Source organism: Lepidochelys kempii, chromosome 5 (assembly GCF_965140265.1).
Source record: "Lepidochelys kempii isolate rLepKem1 chromosome 5, rLepKem1.hap2, whole genome shotgun sequence".
In the NCBI taxonomy this organism is placed as follows: Eukaryota; Metazoa; Chordata; order Testudines; family Cheloniidae; genus Lepidochelys; species Lepidochelys kempii.
In genome coordinates, this window is record NC_133260.1 from 29,806,588 (window position 1) to 29,828,432 (window position 21,845).

The following is a 21,845-nucleotide window of genomic DNA, read 5'->3' on the forward strand; positions in this document are numbered from 1 at the left end:
GTCACGTGAGAAGGCTGGTCGAGTCACGTGATCCGGGTGGTGGTTGGTGCTGTTATGGCTGCTGCCGTGGTGGTTGCGCTGCGGCAGCGGTTGGCGGGGCTGGGGCGGAGGCTGGAGCGGCTGAGAGGAGCGGGCGGAGATGGTGAGCGGGGGTTACCCCACCGCCGTCGGCCCTGCCCGCTGGAGGCAGCCGGCGTGAAGGCGGTCCTTCTCCCCGTGGAGCGTCCTGGCCTCCTGCCCCATGTACAGCCGAGCCCTGCAGAGACGGCAGCGCCTCCCCATGGGGCAGCCTAACAAGAGCTCTGTCCCGGGTTCCTCACGGAGACTTGTTTCCACCGAGCTTCTGCCTGTCACTGTGGCAAGGGCTCATCTAGGCCAAAGAGAGACTTTTTCAACTAAAAGTTGAATTCTAGTGTGTAGCCTCTTCCTAAAGCATCAGACCGTGAACTTAAAAAATAGGGAAGGTCAAACTTTGGCACAAAAGCAGTAGGCTGTCAAGAAAATGCGCCTCTGGCTTGTTTCAGTATTTTACTACTCAGCCGTTTGAGAGAACTAAAACGAAACAAATTTAGAGAGTAGGTTTTTGTGGTTACTGAGCCAGTGTTTCTGCAGATATTGTTAGGATGGATACAAACGTGTAATGATAAAGTCAGGCAAGCCAGGCTGTTGAAAGACACTGATTGTAAGTTATTGCCAGACATTTTTCTGGCTTTCTAAGGAGGTCTTTTTTCCCCCATCCTCTTATAGATGCTTTTTTAGTGAAGGCTGCTATCTCGCTGGAGAAGCTGAAAGATCTTTGTAAAGAAGATAAAGAAATTGTAAATCCTTCGAATCTTTTGCAGCTTTACACACAGGTATGGCATTTAAATGAGACATGCTTTAAGAAACAGTCACATTTATAATTAAAATTAAAGAAAAGGTGGCATAGCATGAAAAGATTCCTCAATGTTCTTAGATGCCTGTAGTGTATTTTATGGTGGTTGCAAGCATTTTCAGAAAATTCAGGTCACTTTATGCTCTGGATCAGAGACAAGCAGAATTAATGCGAGTTGCACCAGTGTTAGAGGAGGACAACACTGAGTCCTGTCTATTATGTAGATTGAAATTATTGTAAGAATTTTAACTTTGTGATTTGTGAACTCTAGAGTGAGTTTTTCTAAATTAAATGTTATAAAATTTAACTTTCAAATCATAACATTAACAAGCTCATTTTACTGTATATAATGTTTAATGAATTTGTTGAATGTTTTGTTTATAGTATGTTTTCCCTTTTTATAGATAGTCTTGGACATCACATATTTTGAGGAGAACCAACTTGTAGATGAAGATTTTCCAGAAGATTCTTCCTCACAGAGAGTTAAAGAACTTATCAGTATTCTTTCAGAACCAGAGGTTCTAGTTAAAGAAAGCAACATGCATCAAGATGTGAGTACTGAATTATGGCAAACAACCTTACTTCAAATGGTTGGGGTTTTTAATAGAGAATGACACTTATTTTTCGTTTTGATGGGTAAACGACAAAATATTCTGAGGTCTTTTTAAAACGTTCTGATTCTTATCTGTCTATAAGCACTGATTCTTGAATGATGGTCTACAGACCACTTTTAGAAGCAGCTCACTAGACTCTCACGGTGGTGGTTCTTGCTAGTTGTAGTCCAGTCCAGGACTCATAAGAGTTTCAAGAGACCTTTTTGGGTGCCTGATCGAAAAACAATAAATCTCATGTATTTCTTTGATTTCCTAGGGCTAAAACAACAGTTTTGGTTCAGCTTTTGAGTTTTATTTCAGCTACATGGTGTTCTTGGTACAGAGTTGTTAGAATGTCTATCCTGGAGACGAGGAGCTCTACTCTACATGTATTGTCACACTGTAAAAGAGAGAGGATGCTGGATAACAGAAAACACTGACTTGTTTAAAAAGGTAAAGCCCCTTTTCTTCACAAGCAGGCATTTTAAAATTTGTTGTAATTCTAACAAGCTAGTGATCGTGGGAAAACTGTGATCCTCAGACAAGCTGTTTGCTTTGAGTTAGATTAGAGTTTTGACAAAATCACAACAGTCACAAAGTATATTAGATTTTTAATCTATCCACAGTTTTCTCTTCTGTCATTGGACTGGATCACAGTTGGAAACTTGGAGTAAAATTTTCAGAAGCACCTAAGTGACTTGTTTACATTGGAAAATTTTACTAGTTAAGCTGCTATACCTACACAGATATAGTTATACTGATATAAACCCCCTTGTGGATATTCTTTTTCAGTTGTCATGAATTCCTTCCAAAGGTTTTTCTTTTTTGTTTGTTTTTTCAATATAAAAAAGGTGCTCTTAAATGTAATAACTGAATTGATGAAATTTAAACTTTAATTTATAATAGTATAACTTTTCCATGTAGACAGACCCTTAGAATACCAAATCCTATTGATTTTTTGAGATTTAAGCCTATATCTAAATATGTGTATTGCACTTGAAAATAGGATTTAGGCTCCTAATTCACATAAGCACTTTTGAAAATTTTACCCTTGGACATTGTCTACTTAAAATAATTTATTGAACTTTTAATCTGTTCAGCAGCCATTTGAAAAGTTACCTGAAAATACTTCTCTTGTGTTACCCATTAGTACATTAAATTTAATTTGAGCTAAAATTTTAAATCTCCCTAAAATAGCAATTTTAAAAGTCTTAACTAAAGTCATAAATATAGCAATCTAATATGGTTTATGTTGCATATCTGAACACAGGAAGATGGAAAAAAGTTAATTTCATGGATTTATGACTCTCCATAAATTAAAAAATTACTTTTGCCTTTAAAATTATATTCATCTTATTGTTTTTCCTTCACATAAGTACTTGAGAAACATTTTAATTTAAAATAATTCTGACTAGAATAGATTACATTGCAGTTGATCTAATTTGTTGTATGCTGTTCTAGCACTTTATTTTCTGTATAATTTATATTCAGTGTCTTAACGATGGAATCCATTACTTACTGAAGATGCTAAGGTTTAGATACCCTCCTCGGCTAAATGATGTCTCATTTCAGGATAAAGACACAGCTAGATTGCTCAGTGAAGGTAAATTGTTCTTCACCTGTTCCTTCTCCTTTATAAGATCCTCTACCATATAATTTTTAAAAAGGCAGGTTGAACTTCATGCAGATTCGAATTCTGTCCCCTTTTAAGAACAATAAATCATAGAAACAGGCAAGAACAAATTGTCCTGTTTTCCTGTTCTGAATTGTGGACATGGGTGCGGAGAGAGAGAGAAAATAAGACAACTTGCTGAACTTTAAATTCATCTCAGGAAAATGGACAGCTGAATGATCTAGTTATGGGATACAAAGCCTTTGACATCTAGGTCATTGGTCCAATTTCGGTCTAGATCGTCAGTGCCCAAAAGTTATTAGCATCTGAAGACAGTTTGGTGCCAGTATGTTTTGTGATCTGTCCAGTTCTCAGTAGGCAAGTGTCAACATAATTGGCACTAAGTGGTACCTTGCTGGCAGTCTCTACAGTCATGCTTAGGATTAAATGGACATGGTCGATTAACTGTGTTCACAGTGCTAGAGATCGTACTTCCAGAACTGGGTTGAGTCACATTAGGTAGAGTTGAGACATTTTTACTGTCACTGCCTATGCTGTACCTGTTATATATCACTATTGCTATTATTGCTTTTCATCTGAGGATCTTAAAGTACTTTAAAAAAACTGAATTTAGCTTCACCCTCTTCCTCCCTCCTCCCCCCCCAGCACCATCTGTATATAACATTTTAGTCAAATGTTTTTTAAAAAAAAAAAAATGGGGAGTCACTATTCAACAAATTCTTTTGAGGTGGCACTGTACATTTATATAAACGATGAAAATTGAAGCACAGGCTTGTTAAATGAATTTAAAAAATTCAAATAGGAAGTGTTTTGGAGCGAGGATTAAGACAGTAACCGGGGTTTTCAATCTAGCCTTGTCATAAGTATACAATGCACTTTTTATAAAGTAAGAAGAGTTAATAGGACTTTTTTTTTATTATCTTAGTCTTTGTCTCTTCACTTCTTTAGTAATCTTTTTTCTTTGTAAAAGACCATGGATATCTACTGTATGGCATTGTCCAAATACTAAAGCTACTAATACTACTGGGGAACTGCTTTTTAAACACGGTGCAGCTGAGGAAGTGCAGAAAGTTTGTTTACCTATTTTAAAAAAACCTCTGCCTCTGTAGTGACATTCTGTATTTTTATAAACCATTGCAGTAAACACTGATATCTGTCAGAAAATTGTATATGGTAAAGTTGGTATTAAAACCCATCTTTTACTGGAAGACAGTGCCCAAAGTAATGAGCTAGGACTTAGACTTGGAGTCTTTTTTGCAGCTTTGCCACTGGCCTACTAGGTGACCTTGGGCAAGTTACTTCACTTCTCTGTGCTTTCATGTATTCTTCTGTAAAATGAGGATAATGATATTTACTGCCTTTTGTAAAATTCTTGATCTGTTGAAAAGCATTAAGTTAATGATTATTAGTTTGTTAAACAGAATAAAAGGGGAGAAATAAGTGTCGTGTCACTTGGAGTCTTGAATTCTAAATTGTTTTTGCAGGTATATTTAGTGATACCCATGTACTGGCCATGATGTATATTGGAGAAATGTGTTACTGGGGACTGAAGCACTGTGGAGAAGAAAAGCCTGGACCCTATGAAATGGATTCTGAATCTAATACTGAACTGTATTGCAGCTTACATAGTGCAGTGCTGGATTTCCGAGAAGTAGGAGAAAAGATGTTAATGAAATATGTAGCTGTGTGTGAGGGACTCTTAAAAGGACAAGACTGGAATACAGCAAATGCAAAACTAATCTTGGACTACTTCAAGAAATTCCATAGTTAGCTTAATTAACCAGTTGCTGTTTTCCATTCTTTACAAGAAAGTTGCAATATATGACGAAGACAAGTAGAAAGATCAACATTAAACTGAGACAAAACACTGTTAAAACCTCAGTAGTGTGACTATTTTTCTTGTGCTATTGGAAATTTTACAGCTACGATTCTGAAAGCTGTGGGGGAGAATTGCTATTTATTTGGTTAAAAACATCTTACAATTTAGTGAGCTTCCAATCAGGCAAACTGCCTGCATTCTCAATATTAAATTCTGAAGAGGGTGGGTGTGTACGACACATTCTTTTGGCACTGAATGGTTGAGGATAACACAGCTGCTCAACAGTCATGAATAACAATGATAGCAGAGAACTTGTTGATGGGGGATTTTGTGATGTGTACAGCTATCACCCACTACCACCACAGAAGCGAACAGTGAAAGTGAGAGTCTATTATTATGGCTTTAGGTACTGTGGTTAAAATCGAAATATCCTCCCTCTCCTCCTACAGATCGTAGGTAAAAGCCCTTTCTAGGGCTGGAGAGCCGGTTTGAGGTTGTTTCTAAAGAAGCCCTGCCCTTAGTTCCAACCTTTCCTGCTGTAGGGCTGCCTTATCCAGCTGCTCTAATACTTAAGCCCATGTTCACAGCGCAGCAGCCTGCGTTGCTGCTCTCAGCGTTGCACCGGGGATACGTGCCGCTGAGCTGCGGCTGGGGTCCCTGTATCGTTCCGAGGGTGCGGGGCTCCCGCCAAGGCTCTGCACCAGCTGGGCTGAGCCCCAGGCTGGCTGCCGCGGGAGGCCCGGGGTTTCCCCCTGCCTTGACCCGCAGGCGCGCGTGAGGCCCCCGGCACCTGAGTGGCCTCTGCCGGGGGCGCAGCTGGGAGGCGGCCGGGGCGCCGCGTGGGTTTTCGGTGACCCGGTAGCGCTCCCCTCTCCACGCCCCGCTCCCTGCCGGCTGGCAGCCGCCCCGCGAGCTGGAGGCCGGGATCTCCGAGCCGGGCCAGGGCCTGGCACCGCCTGCCGAGAGCGAGCAGCGCCCCCGGGGCTCTCGGCCGCAGCCGGTGGGCGAGGCAATGGCAGCGGGCAACGCTGGGGACTGGGGCCGCCTGGAGTCTGCCCTGCGCAGCAGCCTCCGCCTCCTCAGGGACAGGTGGGCCCGGGGGCCGAGGCAGCGCGGCGGGCAGGCGGCGGCCGCAGAGCGGTCGAGAAGCGGCCTCGAGGAGGCCGGCGAAGAGGTTTGCGCCCTGCAGACGCTGCCGGTGAGTGAGTGACCCGGCTCCTGCCACCCCTCCGCCCAGCCCAGCCACCTGCCTCCCTCCGTCTCTAGCCCACCCACCCCGGGCTCTCCTCGTCTCTCTGACCACTCCAGCCACCCGGTTCCCATCCTGTTTGCAGCACTTGGGCGCGCCCATAAATCAAAGGCATGGTCAGATTATTCTGCCCTACCTTCAGAAATTACCACCTGGGGGTTCATGTCTGATACCAGAAGGCTCTTTTTCACCGGGGTTCTCGCAACAGAATTTTTGGTGGCCTCCAACTCTTGCTGGTGGCCGCACTCACACTTTTTCCTACAACAAGAAAAGGAGTACTAGTGGCACCATAGAGACTAACAAATTTATTTGAGCATAAGCTTTTGTGAGCTACAGCTCACTTCATCGGATGCATTCAGTGGAAAATACAGTGAGGAGATTTTATATACACAGAGAACATGAAACAATGGGTGTTACCATACACACTGTAATGAGAGTGATCAGGTAAGGTGAGCTATTACCAGCAGGAGAGAAAAAAAACCCTTTTGTAGTGATAATCAAGGTGGCCCATTTCCGCCAGTTGACAAGAACATGTGAGGAACAGTGGAGGTGGGGGGAAACATGGGGAAAGGGGTGAGGAACAGTAGAGGGGGAAACAAACGTGTGGTCGGGGATGAGGGTTGGCGCTGGGGGTTGGTGCCCACTGCTGTGTGGTCAGGGCCAGGGATTGGGAGGGTCGGCACGCGGAGCCAGCACCTGCTGCCGCAAGACCGGGGCCTGCGGTCAGCACCAAGGGTCAGCACTTGGGGTCCATGCCCACTGCCGTGCGACCGGGGCAAGGGATTGGCATCAGAATCCAGGACCAGCACCTGCCAGAGCCCGGGGTTGGTGTCTGCTGCCATGTGATCAAGGCTGGGGATCGGCGCCCATGGCCAGCACCCCCCAGAGCATAGGGTTGACATCCAGGAGTAGTGTCTGGGGTCAGCAACTAGGGCTGGGGGCAAGAGCACGTGGCCGGGATTGGCCCCTGGGGCAAGCAGCCACCGCCAGGGTTGGCACTTGGGGTCCACACCTGCTACCATGCGGCCAAGGCTAGGGGTCAGCATCCAGAGCCAGCAAACTGCTGGAGCCCAAGGCCAGGGATCTGAACCCCAGCACCCAGGGCTGGGGATCTGCACCCAGCACTGACAGCCACTGGAGCCGAGGGTTGGCACCCAGGGTCAGTGACCATGGCTGGGGGTCAGAGTGTGCTGCCAGGGATCAGCGCCTGATGCCTGCGGCTGCCACCGGGGTTGGGGGTTGGCACCATGTGGCGAGAGCTGGGGATCGGAGTCTGCGGCTGCGCAACCAGGGGTTGGAGCCTGAAGACCCATGGCTGAAGGCCAGGGCTGCATGGCCAGAGCTGGGGGTCAGTGCCTGAAACCCTGCGGCTAGAGCCGGATATTGGCACCTGAAGCCTCATGGCTGCAGCAGGTGATCTGCAGTCAAGCTCCCTAAGTCCCCATCCCAGGGCTAAAGCGTGAGCCCCACTAAGCCACTCTTCCCCCCCAGGTAGAGAACTCATCTTGCTCCTTCAGCATTGTTCTCCTCCTGTCTCCAGAGATGGTGCAGGGCGGCGTGTCCAAGAGCAACAGGGAGGAAAGGGGAAGGCCTATGCTTTGCCCTCCCTCCCCACCAGTCACTCACCCAGGAGGCTGTCATGGCCACAGGGAAACCCCCTGGTGGCTGCGTTCAGCCACGGTGGCCACATTTGAGAAACGCTGATTCTAGCAGATAAAGGCATAACAAGATTCAGTGGCTGGAAGCTGAAATTATCAAAATTCAACCTGGAGATAAAGTGTACGTTTTTTAACAATAAGGATAATCAATCATTTGGAGTCTAAATCCAGATTGGACATCTTTCTAAAAACTATGCTCTTATTCAGCCACAAATTGTTGGTCTAGATACAGGGATTGCAGATAATCTATGGCCTGTGTTATGCAGGAAGTCAATCATGGTCCCTTTTTGACCTTATAATGTAGTGACCTGTTCCGTGTTTATACTTTTGCATGTGAAGTAATATTATTTTTGCTTTTATTTTTCCCTCCTAATCTCTTCTATTTGCATTAGTGAGGTCCTCGGTCATTAAAACTGCTTTTCTTTAATGTTTTCAGATTGATGTGCAGTTATACATTATGTCATTTCTCTCACCCCAAGACCTGTGCCATTTGGGAAGCACAAGTCAGTACTGGAGTTTAGCTGTGCGGGATCCATTGTTATGGCGATATTTTCTCTTGCGGGATCTCCCTTCTTGGTCTTCTGTTGACTGGAAATCACTTCCAGATGTGGAAATCTTTAATAAATCCTTTTCTGAGCTAAATAATAATGCATTGTATGACTATATGACAATGTAAGTATTTTACGTTTCTCCAGTGTGTATAAAGCAGTATAACTCACCCCAAATCCAGATTTTAAAATCACAACTCTGCTAGTCTAATTACAGGAAAATATTACTTGACTCTTGAAGTGGTTTTGCAGATAAAATGCATTTCTGGTGCCTTGACAGGAAGTTTCTAATTATGTAACAATTCTGTCAGTTCTTTCTGTTTGCAATATTCATACATACCTATTTAATTCCAAAGGATTTCAAAGCATTTTGCAAATGATACACATATAACGCCACAGAAATGCAGCCACCTCAGAATAGGAGTTAGAGAGCCAGCCACAGCATGCTATACAAAAACTGTGGTGGTAATATTTTTGCCCAGAAGACAAGCAAACTCCTACTCTTACCAAAAGTACTATGTAGAGCAAATGGGATTTTAGTTTTTAAGGTCTTATCTGACAGACTCAGGTACAGAAAATTGCATGAAAAATCTATCTCTACAGTCGATCAACTACATTAAAAGAATATTAATGTTGCAAAGTCAAGCACTCATCGAATAAACCAGAGGTCCTTTGGAATAAAATAGTATTTCATGTAATAAGCATAATAATGTCCAGGCAACCTTAATTTTGGCATTTCCTAACTTTTGCATCTTGACTTTGGAACCTTAATGTTCTTTTAATATAGCTTTTTTTTGGATACAACTTCCTAATTTTAAAAAAAACGGGGAAAAATCTGTTACATGGAACAATATTGGCAATAATTGGGGTTCTCGAATATGTGGATCAGCCACTAGAGAGGAATGAGACACATGCTTTGTCAGTGCTGTGCTTTCACAATTATTTGCTGACAACAGAGGAATGTAGATGTTCAGGATCCCCGGGTTCAATTCTAAGTTGTGTGTTCAAGAGGGCACAGACCCTTATATCCCTGTGCTCCTAGCCTGTTCTTGTTCCCCTTTCTTTTATCCACCTCCTGGCTCCTGCCTCTCTCCCACTCTACTCTTGTTCAACTCCCTGATTCTGCCCTCTTCCCCCTGCACATCTTTGTACATTCCTCTATCCCCCGCCTCTGCAGCTGTCTACCCACCTACTCTTCTGGTGCTCCCCATCCTCTGGCTCTTGTATCCCACTGCTATCCTGAGTACCAATCCAGTGCCTTAACCACAAAAATATTTCTCACTGGACCGATACTTCTCATTTGTTTACATAAGCTACATAACAACCATCAGTTAACAACTCTGTCACTACTGACCTCATTGATATGAATCAGCAACCTACAAGTCACAAGTAAAATACATTTGGGACCTAATTTGGTTGATAGTAATTAATATTGCCTTTGTATTTTGTGTTTAATTTCTAATTATATCTATTTTACCCAGATACAAAAAGAGCTGTCCTCCGAGTAGACATTTGAAATCAAGCCGTCACACATATGGAGCTGTGACTTCCTTTTTACAATCACTGGTCACGCAAGCAGAACCTCGCTTTGCCCTTTTTGGACCAGGTTTAGAAGAATTGGATGAATCTTTGGTGCGAAGAATGATGACTTGCCCAGACATTTTGCCTGTAGCTGGCTTACCTCAAAGACAAATCCATGGTAATAGTCAGTTGTTTCTTTAAAAACATGTTCTACAAGAGAAAAGGTGCTTTTTATACCTCCCTTTAAAACGAATATTAGTTTTATAGACTATGTTATACAGGAGATCAGACTAGATGATTGCAAAGACCCCTTTTGGCCTTAGGTTCTATGAATCTATACTAAAACTGGATTTTTTTTCTCTCTGTGGCTGATTAGAGGAATAAAATACCATTGTGGAACAATAAGCATTTGGGGTGAAATCTTGGTACCTTGAAGTCCGTGGGAAAACTCACATTGAAATCAATTCGGGCGGGGGTGCGGGAGATGGGAGAGGAGGTGTGTGTCAAGATTTTACCCTGGTTTTGGTCCAGAACTTAAAGTCAAACACGCTGTTGATCATGGATAAGTCTTAAGCCCAGTTTTCTTTAGCTGACATTAATACTATGTCCTTTTCTTTTTTAAATTACTTTTGCTTGATTGCCTGCACGTTATACAAAAAAAGGAAAAGTGGATGACGGACCCCATTACCTGCTATAATATCCTACTTAAATCTAAGTTTATATAGGAGATTGGTAATAAAATGCCTTTATTAAAAAGAACAGTGACCTAGGAAAATATAGGAAGTAGTTAAATGATTAATCAACAGGATTTTACATAAAATATAGTTCTAAACATCTGCAGTTTCCCCTCACTCTAAACCAGAGTAAAAAAACTCAAAAATTATTTGGTTGGGAGCCACTGATATTTATTTATTCATAACTGATTTGGAATAATGAAGTTGTACTCACAGGTAGCATATGCAAATATGCATTTTGAGTGCTGTTTTCCTGCTGTTATATGTCACACTTGTTGCATCTTTTTTTAAATTAGGTGTAAGACATTTTGGATAGAACTTAATATGTAATTTAAGAACAGGAAGCGTAGTAGAACTTGATCCTGATTGGGGTGTCCAGGTGCTTCTGCAGTACAAATTTTAAATAACTTATTTATGTACTTGAAATAATTGCAAGTGCCATCCAATCTTTTATAGCAATACTTAATTAAATTATCAGCATCTCAGTGTGATCAATTTAGTGTGTGTCTAAAGTCACATTCTGATGTAATGAATATATTTTCTTGTAATATAGAGACACACTTGATTAAATGTATCCAATTTATGATCCTTATGGATTTTTCAGCCTTTGGTGCTAGTTGTCTTCAGCAACTGAATATTTTTGTATCCTAAATTCATTTTGTTCCTCTTGTAGGGATTGGATCAGGAGTCAGTTTTCAATTTAATAACCATCAAAATTTCAATATTCTGACATTGTATTCAACTACCAGGTAAGGCTTGTTCTCTGCAAAAATAAAGCTGAATGTTCTCAGTTATTTCGGCTTTTTCTCCTGGTCTCAACCACGGATGTAATTTGGATATCACAGCACTTGATTATTTCTGTAAATCAGGTGAATGGACATCTCCTGTAAATTACATCAGTTGCCACTGCCACTCACAAATTGTGTGGCAGAAGGTAGGCCTAGTTTTTTAAATCTGGCCCAAAGAATCTTTGATCAGCATGAGTATGTGTGTGTGTAATGCACAAAGAGCAGTGCCTTTCCTTTTTGTGTCTCTAATTTCATTTTTTAAATTTATAAGCATGAACCTACCCATTGGTGCATGTTAGTATGGATCTTGCAAAACTGGTTAACTATGCATGCAAATTATAAAAAGCTGTTTCAGGGATGAAACTGTTCTGTATGTTTTGGCCATTCCCCTCTCCCCTCTTTGTGGAGTCTCTCCCTTTTCCTATTCTGCTTCCAAATTAGTCTGGATAATTTTGTTAAATGTTTGGGGTGTTTTCATATTTTTCAGCGTGGAAAGGAAGAGAGCAAGAACAGAGCAAACTGTTACAGTCAATAAGATGTTTTACCAAGAAAACAGCATAGGAGGGAATCAACAGGCAGTACACTACAATGTAATTGCTCAGGTTAAAAAGGTGTGCGAAGTAGTTGATGGATTCATCTATGTTGCTAATGCGGAAGCTCATAAAAGTAAGGAATGTTTATTTTAACTATGTTGACTCATATTTTTTGGATGGTTGAGATGCTACTAGTACATGAGAATACATTTATACTTTGAAGGCCACATTCTGATTTTATTATTCACCTTCAGAAGTACAGAGGAAGATACTAATCAATATGAGTAAGAATTATGAGTCCAAATGAACTTAGTGTGGTTTCAGGACAGTTCTTACTAACGATTGACTACTGAATCTGCTATATAACTTGAGGAATTTAATTTTATAAGGACACTAATAAGCAGGCTATATGCAGTTTTGCTACAATATAAAAGCAAGGTGTGGTCAGTTATTCCTTTTGTGTAAATAATTGTTTGGTATGAATTCTTAATAATCTGAGCTAAAAATCAGAGCAGATGAGATGGGGATTTAAGAAATGTCAGTTGGAAAGATTTAGTTTTGTTAATGGCTTTCTTGTTTAAGGAGACTAAGTAAAGTCCTCTTATTCATGTCTGAATACTAGTGACATCATAGCAGAATTTTTTGGAAGCCTTTGTGATCCATCACTAACTTTGCGTACACAGCAGCTGACTTCCCCATGATCTGCCACACACCATCTGTCCTTCTGCTCACTGCTCATCATCTACTACGGTGGCCCATCACCATTCCTTCCATGATAACTTTCTCAAGGATATATCCACCTTTATGCCAAATGTGACCAAAGTATATAAGTTTGCACCTGTTGATTTCCAAGTGCAGAGTCCACTTCTCTCCAATAATATTTCTAACATAAGCATGCATTGTCTTCTCCGTCCAGGAGATATGCAAGAGTCTTTTCCAGCACCACATCTCTTCTTTTTTCTTCTTGTCAACTGTATTAGTTTTCCAGGATTCACATCTATAAGTTGCTATGGAAAAAATTAAGCTTTTGAGCAATCTAACCGTAATACATTTTGAGATACCTTGGTTTTTCCACAGTTTCATGAGGGAGGCCTTGGCTGAGCAAGCCATCCCTAGTTGTCTTCAGATTTCTTTGGAGCAGCCTCCTTGGTTGAATATGTATGATCCCACATAATTAAATTCATCTATTGGCTCTACAGCTTCACTGCTGATCATGGTGTTTGCTTGTATCCTGTTGTAATTAATCATGTCAACGTACGTGAATTTCATTTTTGCCTCATTCAGGAATAGTCCATATTCCTCACTAACTGTTTTTTCAGACTCCAACATTTATTGCATTGCATCGATTGGTTTCACCAAAGAGCATCATATCATCAGCATATCTGAGGTTGGTTAAGAAGTGTTCATCAGTGGAAGTCCCAGTTCCTTCCACCTTATCAAAATTTTCCAGGGCTTGTCTCATGATAAATTCTGCATATACATTGAAAAGACCTGGGGACAGAATACACTCATGTCTCGTATTCTTCCCAATGGAAAGCCACTCACTGTTGCCCACTGCTGTTCACATGATAGTTTTCATTTTATTCCAGAGTTCATTCAGGTTGTTTCTTCTCTTTAAGGAGACTGTCCATTATCAAATGGTTGGTAAAGTTTCTACAGTTTCTCCTAATATATGCACTGAAATATCTCATTAGTTTATCAGACGTCTGGCACTGCACTGAAACAGAGTTCTGCTATCATCTAAAGTTCTTTCCTTGCTTATTTTCATGTCATGATGGTATAACTCTCATTCTTTGACCTAGTCTTAAACAGTTGTGTGTTTTCTGATTTACCAGTCCATTAACGGGAAGTTGAATCAAACAGGTTACCTGTTGATTTTTAAAATTTGTTTCAGTTGGGAGTATTTAAACTAGAGCATGTATTTACATTTAGGATTGTTTCTAGCATCTCATTTTATTTACAGAAGATGTAAAACTATAATGAAGAAACATGTCCTGAATATCTTTTAATACTGAAAGTGTGTTTACTTTTTGTTTCTTCAGCCATGCTAGATTGTCTTCAAATCATTGCCTTTGAAAAGGAGGAAAAAGTCAAATCAGGAAGGGAGAGATGGAAGGAAGAGGGAGGTGGGGCAACTCACTGCCCTAACTGCCTCTGTGAAAGTTAGGAAAATGGCCTATTGTGACTTTGGTTATTATCGCTTGGAAGGTACTCCAATAACTACAATGATGTGTATCCTCCTAAGAACCAAGATAGAAGAAAATGTAATAAAGATGAGTTTGATTATATATAGCGGGGTTTGTATATAGTCTAATACTCATATTTCAAACTGTTTTCTAGAACACGACCGTCAAGATGAATTTGCTCATATTTTGGCAATGATAGATCCAACTCTTGGGCCTCCAAACAGGCCTGTACTGATTTTGTCCTGCACCTCTGAAGTTGGCATTAAAAGAATCCCTTGTGTTTACATGGCACATCAACTGCAATTAAATCTGCTAAGCCAACCATGGATGGTATCTTCACTTCTTAAAATATTTGTTTTCTTTTTACTCATCCTCTTTATATTGTCTCGTGAGTGAGCAGTAATGTTTGAAGTGGACTTTAATATAAATGTTAGTGGCACACTGTAGCTAAAGGAGAACTGCTAGGCAGAAAAGCTTAAATACAGATTTTAGGTAAAATATTTTCCTTTGCCTTCATAAGTATAATGTTGGAAAGCTTTGTGTATTTTTAAAACACACCACTGTTAATTAGAAGACTACATAATTTGAATTAAAATATACTAGAAATTATAGAATTCATAATCTATGTGAAATTCTAAAGTTTGAAACTTTGTTCCCCAAGAGTTATAAAAAGGAATTTCAAATAACCTGTGATTCCAACTGATACTGTGAAGGAAATAAGATGTCAGATAAACCAACTGATAAACAGCCGAGGGGAGGTTTAAGAGAGAACTCTATAGGAAATCAGTAATGTACAGCTTTTCTAATGGCTCTCTTTATTCATCCTCTGAACAGTACTGTTTCCTTTCCCCTAATTTACTCTAAGAAACATGTTCTGTTTAAGGGACCTGGAAGCCAGTGACAAAACAGGCAGATTTGACAATATTTTTAAGAACAAATATGGAATGTTAATCTAGTATCTGTACACTCAATATGTATATCCATATACCACATTAACATCTGCCATTATTGGTTTTACAGGTGCAAGATTCTGTAGCTGCTACTTTAAGTGGACTGTTAAATGGAATTGAGTGGATCCTGGGAGAGGTTGAATGTAAAAATGCACAATGATCAGACTTGCTTAGTCATACTGTATGGACTTTGTCATTTGCAAAGAGTATGAAGTGAACATTTTGCCCTGATGTTGTACTGACTGATAAGAGATTTAAAAGGCAGCCCTCCGTGATTACAAATATTTTAATAATCAACATTCTTCCAAATGTAGACTTGAATTATAAATGAAAGCAAGTTTGACTGGATACCAACATTTGACAAAGAAATGGGTTTGATTTTTTTTTTTAATTTGCGGTTTTTATAATACTTTTCATTCTCACCATATTCTATAACATAAAATATTCTGCAAACCTTGACCCCCAATTAGTTTAATGCCAGAATAACCCTATCACCTAGGTGTATGTCATACCAGACTTGGATTAGGATGGTTTGGCGAAGATGGAGTTCTGTCTTGTTCTCTCTTGGGACTGAGAGAGGCCAGACAGAAATCCATTTTCTCCAACCCATCCTAAATATGTCAGAGATAGAGGGCCACAATTGTTTTCATGGAACTAAGGGCTCTGGGAGAAAAGAGAAACTTGAGCCTGCAGCCCTGTGTGAGTAGCTCCGACAGCTGGCTGCAAGAGGAGCTACTATGGGATCAGAGTAGGAAGATAGGCAGTTTTCATGGAGCCAGTCGTCTCTGCTTTACCTCCACCTCCATCCATGGCACTTGGATACTACAGTGGTGAGGCTCATACAAGTACCTGTATAGAACAGTGTTATAATTCTGTATTCATAGGTGTAACAGCCCTCTCCCTCTGACATATTTTGGGTGAACGTTCTATCAATAGTATAAAATTAAGCTAGTGTCTCTTAGTTTTACTATTAAGATCTCTGTGAGAAATGAGGGCACTTAACATTTGGGAGGCCTGGGTCCTCAAACAGAACTGTCCAGAGTGAGGCCTATGAAGAGAAAATACAAACACGTTTAGATGCCAGAGCATGCACAGCAAGTGTTCCGGAATAACTTCATCATTCCTCCTATCAAAATACAGAGGACTTTCCAAGTGGCCCTTACTCCCATTGTCACTGAATGGAAGGTTGAATTGGTCTCACTCCTGCAAAATATCTATTTCAAAACATTCCATTTGCAAAGTTCCTTTTTTTAAAAACTTTCCAGTGATTGATATTTAGGCCAGGGGTAGAAATAAAGGAAATTCAAAAACATTTCCTGTTTCTATAGCCTCAGGTAGCCAACGCGTCCTAACTGTTGTTGTATCAGTGCTCATAAGGGACAATTTGGAGTTCTAAGATTAACCCTGGGAGCACCAATATGCCTATTCTAGCTTTTATTTTTTAATAGTGTGTATGTGTATATAGTTCTCTTGTAAGATACTCTATAGAACAGAAGAGATAAAACACATGTATAATGCAATCAATATTTTGGATACATATACATAAATACCGTAAATACATATGGATCTCAATACTTTGTAATATGGCTTCACGTGAACTGCTGGTTGTAAAAAAATAATAATAATAATTAAAAAAGGCTACTATAGTCTAATAGCCACTCTGCTCTGTAGAGAGAGACTGCAACTGTCTCTGGTGCCACTGCAGCTCCTACCGTTTCATACGTTGGGAAGGAGGATTCATTTATGCAGTGATCGCTATTGTAATAGCACTCTCTTTTCTCCCTTCAAAAATGTGTAATAAATTGTTTTTAAAGATGGCAGATCTTTCTTATTTGTGTGGGCACCATAAACATCTATGCTGTCCAGTAACAGTTAACAAAAAATACCTCTTCCATGGTGTAATTGGTGCAGAAATATGGGCATAGACCAAAACAATGATGTTATTTTCAAGAGTATGGGAAGGTAACAAGTTTCAGTTAGAAAAAGGAGAAAATAGATACAGGGAAATTTTTTTTCTTTTACTTTTTTCAGAAGGTAACATGAACAATGGGGAGAGTTAAAGAGAATTTGAAAAAAAAAAGTTCTTCATATTGTCTTGTATAACATTTTTATTTAAGGGATGTGTAATAGTAACAGCTGCTTTGCATAATCAACTCAGTTACCATACTCAAGTGTTTAATACATAGAAACTGTTAGTGATATACTTGGGCTCCAATGACTGTTGGTATTTACAAACATCGCAAACTAAATGGCAATGTTTCGAAAACCAGACTTTCCTTCTGGTGAGAAGGAATAGAAGAACATTTATTTCAAGGCACAATAATACTGTTTTAATTAATTAGGCCACATGTTAGCAAATCCTGCATTAAACCAAAATAACTGTGATTTTTCCTACTATATCTCTTTTCTAACATTTCCTTTTGGCTCTGATCTTGGTTTCTACATGTTACTTTCAAAGGTGTGATTTAATATGAATATTTGTTAATGATTTTTTTAAAGAAAAGAAAGTAGTGAAGGTACATTGGGGAATACCCTTTTCTGTGAGCTTAGAGAACACAGAGCAGCTGCAATATGCACAATGTATCAAAACAATGGTAAACCACATTAGAAAAAAGCATGGAGGAAGATTAGACAGTCTCAAGTTGCAATGGGGGAGGTTTAGGTTGGATTTTAGGAAACACTATTTCATGAGGAGGGTGGTGAAGCACTGGAATGGGTTCCCTAGGGAGGTGGCGGAATCACCTTCTTTTGAGGTTTTTAAGGTCAGGCTTGACCAAGCCCTGGCTGGGATGATTTAGTTGGGGATTGGTCCTGCTTTGAGCAGGGGGTTGGACTAGATGACCTCCTGAGGTCCCGTCCAACCCTAATCTTCAATGATTCTATGATTAGAGCTAGAAGTCACCTCGCTTAGTACTTCTTACTTTTGTTTCAAATACTGTTGGTTCCCAAAGTTTTAGAGTGAGCAATGTACCCCCTTCATAGCTTCACATGTGCTCATTTAATTATGAGTGCTTTAGTAAGTGCAAGGCAGGTATTATGGGATTGGTCATAAATGCAGTTGCTCCACTGAGTTCTGCGGTTTTAAAGCCATCTTTTGATGTATGTACTACACAAGCAGGGGCCTGCTTAAATCCCACATCTGGAAAATGGAAGCACTCTGCTGTTAAATTACCAGCTATTGCATGGAAATGGGATTTCGATACATTTATTGGATTACATTTTATAGTTTATCTAAGGCAGGACAGAGCTCCAAGAGTGAAATCCTGGCCCTATTGAACTGGATTGCAAAACTCTCACTGAGCACAAACAGGGAGAGGATTCCACCCCAGCTGTTCTAAAGGTGGAGCTGTCACTGATAAATACATGAATGATCATTAGTACTTGTGGGACAGTGTCCGGGGCCAGAGGTTCTGAGGCTTCGCCCTTTACCCAAAATCTACCCAAAGTATTTTCCACTGTTCTAGCCCCTAAAATGCTGTGAAATATAATATGCAGTGTTGTTGTAGCCATGTTGGTCCCAGGATGTTAGAGAGAAAAGGTGGGTAACAGCTTCTGTTGGTGAGAGAGACAACCTTTCGAACTTGCACAGAGCTCTCTTCAGGATTTGTGTAAGCTCAAAAGCTTGTCTCTCTCACCAACAGAAGTTGGTCCAATAAAAGATATTACCTCACCCACCCTGTGAAATATAATGCAAGTTTATTGTGCCATACATGGCCAAAGTCAGCATTTATATTCACTATCCACAAGTTCACATTAAAAAAATAATTCAAACATTCTTTTTCACATTCTCATGAATTGCATCTTCTGCATAACTATTGAATATGTGCTAAATATTCAATAAACCTAATTGCTGTGGCTCCACAACCAGAATGGCCACAAACTTCTTTTTTAATGAAAGCTTGATTCTGTAGACAAAGTTTGTATACCTCATCTCACCACTCTCCAAAAGATGTTTTGGGGATTCACTTCCAAATCTCTATCCCAGCACTGAGAATTCCTCTAGTAGAACAAGCAACGAACAATCTCAAGAGTGTAGGGGGTGCTGTGGTGTTTTGAGCTGGAAAACCAGTTCCTGACATTTAAGTACAACCATGTTGCTTTGTTACGCTACATAAAGTGGTTTCTCCTCAAATGACAGTTTCTGGTTTAGGAAGCAGACCGAAGGGTCTTGCTTCCAAATTTGCCAATTGTAGACACATTTCAGCGTGAGTGCAGCTCTGCCAGTGTTCGTAATAACGAGTGCTGTAGACAGAGAAGAGGTGATTTTATCACGGTCATCTAAGCCCATGGATTTAGTCAGCATGGTGGTAAAAAAATCTGGTCCCTAGCCACACTAGCCCATCCAGTGTCACCATCTTTGGTGGAACATTTTCCCAATATAGATGTGCCCAACTATCATTTTCTTCGTTAAGCACATGGATCAGTCGGTGGCTGTTTATAACTGCCTGGTTTTCTTAAGTATTTAAGGGCGGGTCAGCAGCCTAATGGCATCAGGTTCTACAAACAGTGGGAAAGTTTTAGAGGGTTTTTTTGGGGACGGGGCGGGGGGGAATGTGAAAGGTTGGAATTAAGACGAGTCAATTTAAATGAACATTTTTGACGTACTCCTTTTGATTTTCCTATTTTTACAAAGAATTAGAAAACTTGCAAAGAAGTATAAGTTTTTCTGTCTGGAAAAAAAAATATGTGTGTTTCTGGAAGACAAGGGGGAATTCAAGGTAAGAGCCTATTTTTTCTTCTTTTTATACGGTTTCATCAGTAGTGAACACAGGAATACTGAACTGCACATGGGACTCCTAAATGACATCTAAGTGTAACTTTTCTCCTTCCCCATGAATAGTCTGACTGAGGATTAAAAAACTCCTCTGTATAGATAACTGATAATCAGACACACTTAACAGTTGAAGGCATAAATGTGGCATGGGTCGGGAATGAGTCAGAGTCATTCATATGATAGCTCTTTATCTTGGTGAGGTGAGCTGACCTCCGTCCAATTCCTGCTGGAGATGTGTGCATGTTACAAAATCCACCACCGCAGTTGGCCCCCTTCTTGGTAGTCTCAGCAGGAGTGTGAAGGAATCAAATGCTATGGAAAATGAACTACCCCATGATCCCTCCAGCTGGACTCCAGCATCAGCAATGAGGAACATCAGTAGATCAGTGTAGGGAAGCCCAGATTGTGCCTTTTCTATGGGCAAAGAAACATTTTACTTTGACTGATGTCACGCTCACATCTTTCACTAGTTCGGAATTCATTTGTGTAGTGTTGCTATTATGAATCAAGCACTGAGTATGTTCTCAGCACTGTACAGGACTTAGAGATGTGGCCAGAGCCCTTACCTTGTAGTCTAAATACAGAGCAGTAAAACGGTGTTACATGGTTGTTTACTTTGAACACTTGCTTTAAGTGGAAGGAAGGATGAGAAAAAAACAAAGGGGAGGGGCAGGTGGCAAGGAAGGGACAGAAAGTTTGGACAGCAGATCTCAGTGCTGTGTTTAGTGGAGAAAATTATGATTGGGCAATGTTCTTGCAAACGTATGTGAAGACAAGGTAACAGTTCAAAGCTCTGCGCATGAGGGCCCTGAAAGTTTATAAAATAGCTACAGGGAAAGGTTAGAGGGAAGATGTTGACCTAGGAGGAATGGATAACTCAGTTGATATTAGTAGGAAATTGTCTTTCATCTTTAGGTTTAACTTCAGGTCAGATCTCATCCCTGTCAAGGCAACACACTCATCCAGCAACACTCCATAATTCAATACAAGTGGGAGTCATGAGGAGTTTTGACAGACTTCTGTGGAAACAGGAGCTGGCCCTTAGGAGTAAATGACCTTTCATGGCTATCATGTATCAGAGTTATGTCCGCTGGTGTGACAGAGCACAGAAGAGTCCACATTGTTGCTGCCAGGTTTGTATTTTTATTTTGTAAGCACACATAGAGCCAATTCCTACTTCTTTTACACATTAGAGTAGTGCCTATCAGTATGGACTGAGTTAAATCAAAGTGATATTAATCATGATTTAAATCAGCAAGCAGGTATCCTGGATTTATATAATCAATTTTAATCTTATTTTGCATTTGCACTTTAATTATTTTCCTAAAGAAAGCTTCATTCTCATTGAATGGTACAACCATTAAAACATGGTATCTTAGGGCTTGTCTACATTACAGGAGGGCAAGGGGGTGGGGATGGCGGGGATCGATCTAAGTTATGCAACTTCAGCTACGTGAATAACGTAGCTGAAGTTGACGTACTTAGATCTACTTATCACAATGTCTTCACTGCGGTGTGTCAATGGAAGATGCTCTCTCGTCGATTCCCCTTGCACTTCTCTTTGAGGTGAAATACCGGAGTTGATGCTAGAGCAATTGGTGGTCGATTTATCACGTCTATACTAGACACGATAAATGAACCCCTGCTGGATCAATCACTGCCCATCGATACAGCCGGTAGTGTAGACAAGCCCAGAGAAATGCAGGGCAGGAAGGGACTTTGAGAAGTCATCAAGTCCAGCCCCCTGCACTGTGGCCAGACTAAGTAAACCTAGACCATCCCTGACAGGTGTTTGTCCCACTTATTTTTTAAAGCTTCCAATGATGGGAACTCCACAATCTCCCTTGGAAATCTATTCCAGTTCTTAACTATTCTTATACTTAGAAAGGTTTTCCTAATATCTAGTCTAAATCTCTTGCTGCAAATTAAGTCCTTTACAGCTTGTCCTACCTTCAGTGGGCATAGAGAACAATTGATCCCCATTG

At 40.6% G+C, this 21,845-nt stretch overlaps 2 protein-coding genes across 4 annotated transcripts; both read left to right on the forward strand.

Moving 5' to 3' along the window:
- Window positions 1-4,976, forward strand: RIMOC1 (RAB7A interacting MON1-CCZ1 complex subunit 1). The gene is made up of 6 exons (XM_073343854.1): window positions 1-142; window positions 748-854; window positions 1,279-1,425; window positions 1,789-1,920; window positions 2,959-3,070; window positions 4,585-4,976. Exons 1-6 carry the CDS (start codon window positions 55-57, stop codon window positions 4,869-4,871), a joined length of 873 nt encoding a protein of 290 aa, XP_073199955.1. The 5' UTR covers window positions 1-54; the 3' UTR covers window positions 4,872-4,976.
- Window positions 4,977-5,778: 802 nt separating this feature from the next.
- On the forward strand, window positions 5,779-16,901 carry FBXO4 (F-box protein 4). Of its 3 annotated transcripts, XM_073343855.1 has the most exons (7): window positions 5,780-6,117; window positions 8,263-8,498; window positions 9,856-10,073; window positions 11,303-11,378; window positions 11,905-12,083; window positions 14,291-14,466; window positions 15,157-16,901. In XM_073343855.1, the coding sequence occupies exons 1-7, from the start codon at window positions 5,932-5,934 to the stop codon at window positions 15,244-15,246; spliced, it is 1,161 nt and encodes a 386-aa protein (XP_073199956.1). In that variant the 5' UTR covers window positions 5,780-5,931; the 3' UTR covers window positions 15,247-16,901. The 3 variants fall into 3 exon arrangements, with proteins under 3 accessions (XP_073199959.1, XP_073199958.1, XP_073199956.1); XM_073343858.1 differs by lacking the exon at window positions 14,291-14,466 and having other exon boundaries at window positions 5,779-6,117; XM_073343857.1 differs by lacking the exons at window positions 14,291-14,466; window positions 15,157-16,901 and adding an exon at window positions 13,993-14,284 and having other exon boundaries at window positions 5,779-6,117.
- Window positions 16,902-21,845: the final 4,944 nt, after the last annotated feature.

Excerpts from the sequence above, each read along its gene's own strand:
- FBXO4 (XM_073343855.1), top strand. The coding sequence starts at position 5,932 with ATGGCAGCGGGCAACGCTGGGGACTGGGGCCGCCTGGAGTCTGCCCTG. Across the intron at positions 8,499-9,855 it reads TTGTATGACTATATGACAAT|ATACAAAAAGAGCTGTCCTC; the intron begins GTAAGTATTTTA and ends TATTTTACCCAG. Across the intron at positions 10,074-11,302 it reads ACCTCAAAGACAAATCCATG|GGATTGGATCAGGAGTCAGT; the intron begins GTAATAGTCAGT and ends TTCCTCTTGTAG.
- RIMOC1 (XM_073343854.1), top strand. The coding sequence starts at position 55 with ATGGCTGCTGCCGTGGTGGTTGCGCTGCGGCAGCGGTTGGCGGGGCTG. Across the intron at positions 1,921-2,958 it reads ACACTGACTTGTTTAAAAAG|TGTCTTAACGATGGAATCCA; the intron begins GTAAAGCCCCTT and ends ATTTATATTCAG. Across the intron at positions 3,071-4,584 it reads AGCTAGATTGCTCAGTGAAG|GTATATTTAGTGATACCCAT; the intron begins GTAAATTGTTCT and ends TTGTTTTTGCAG.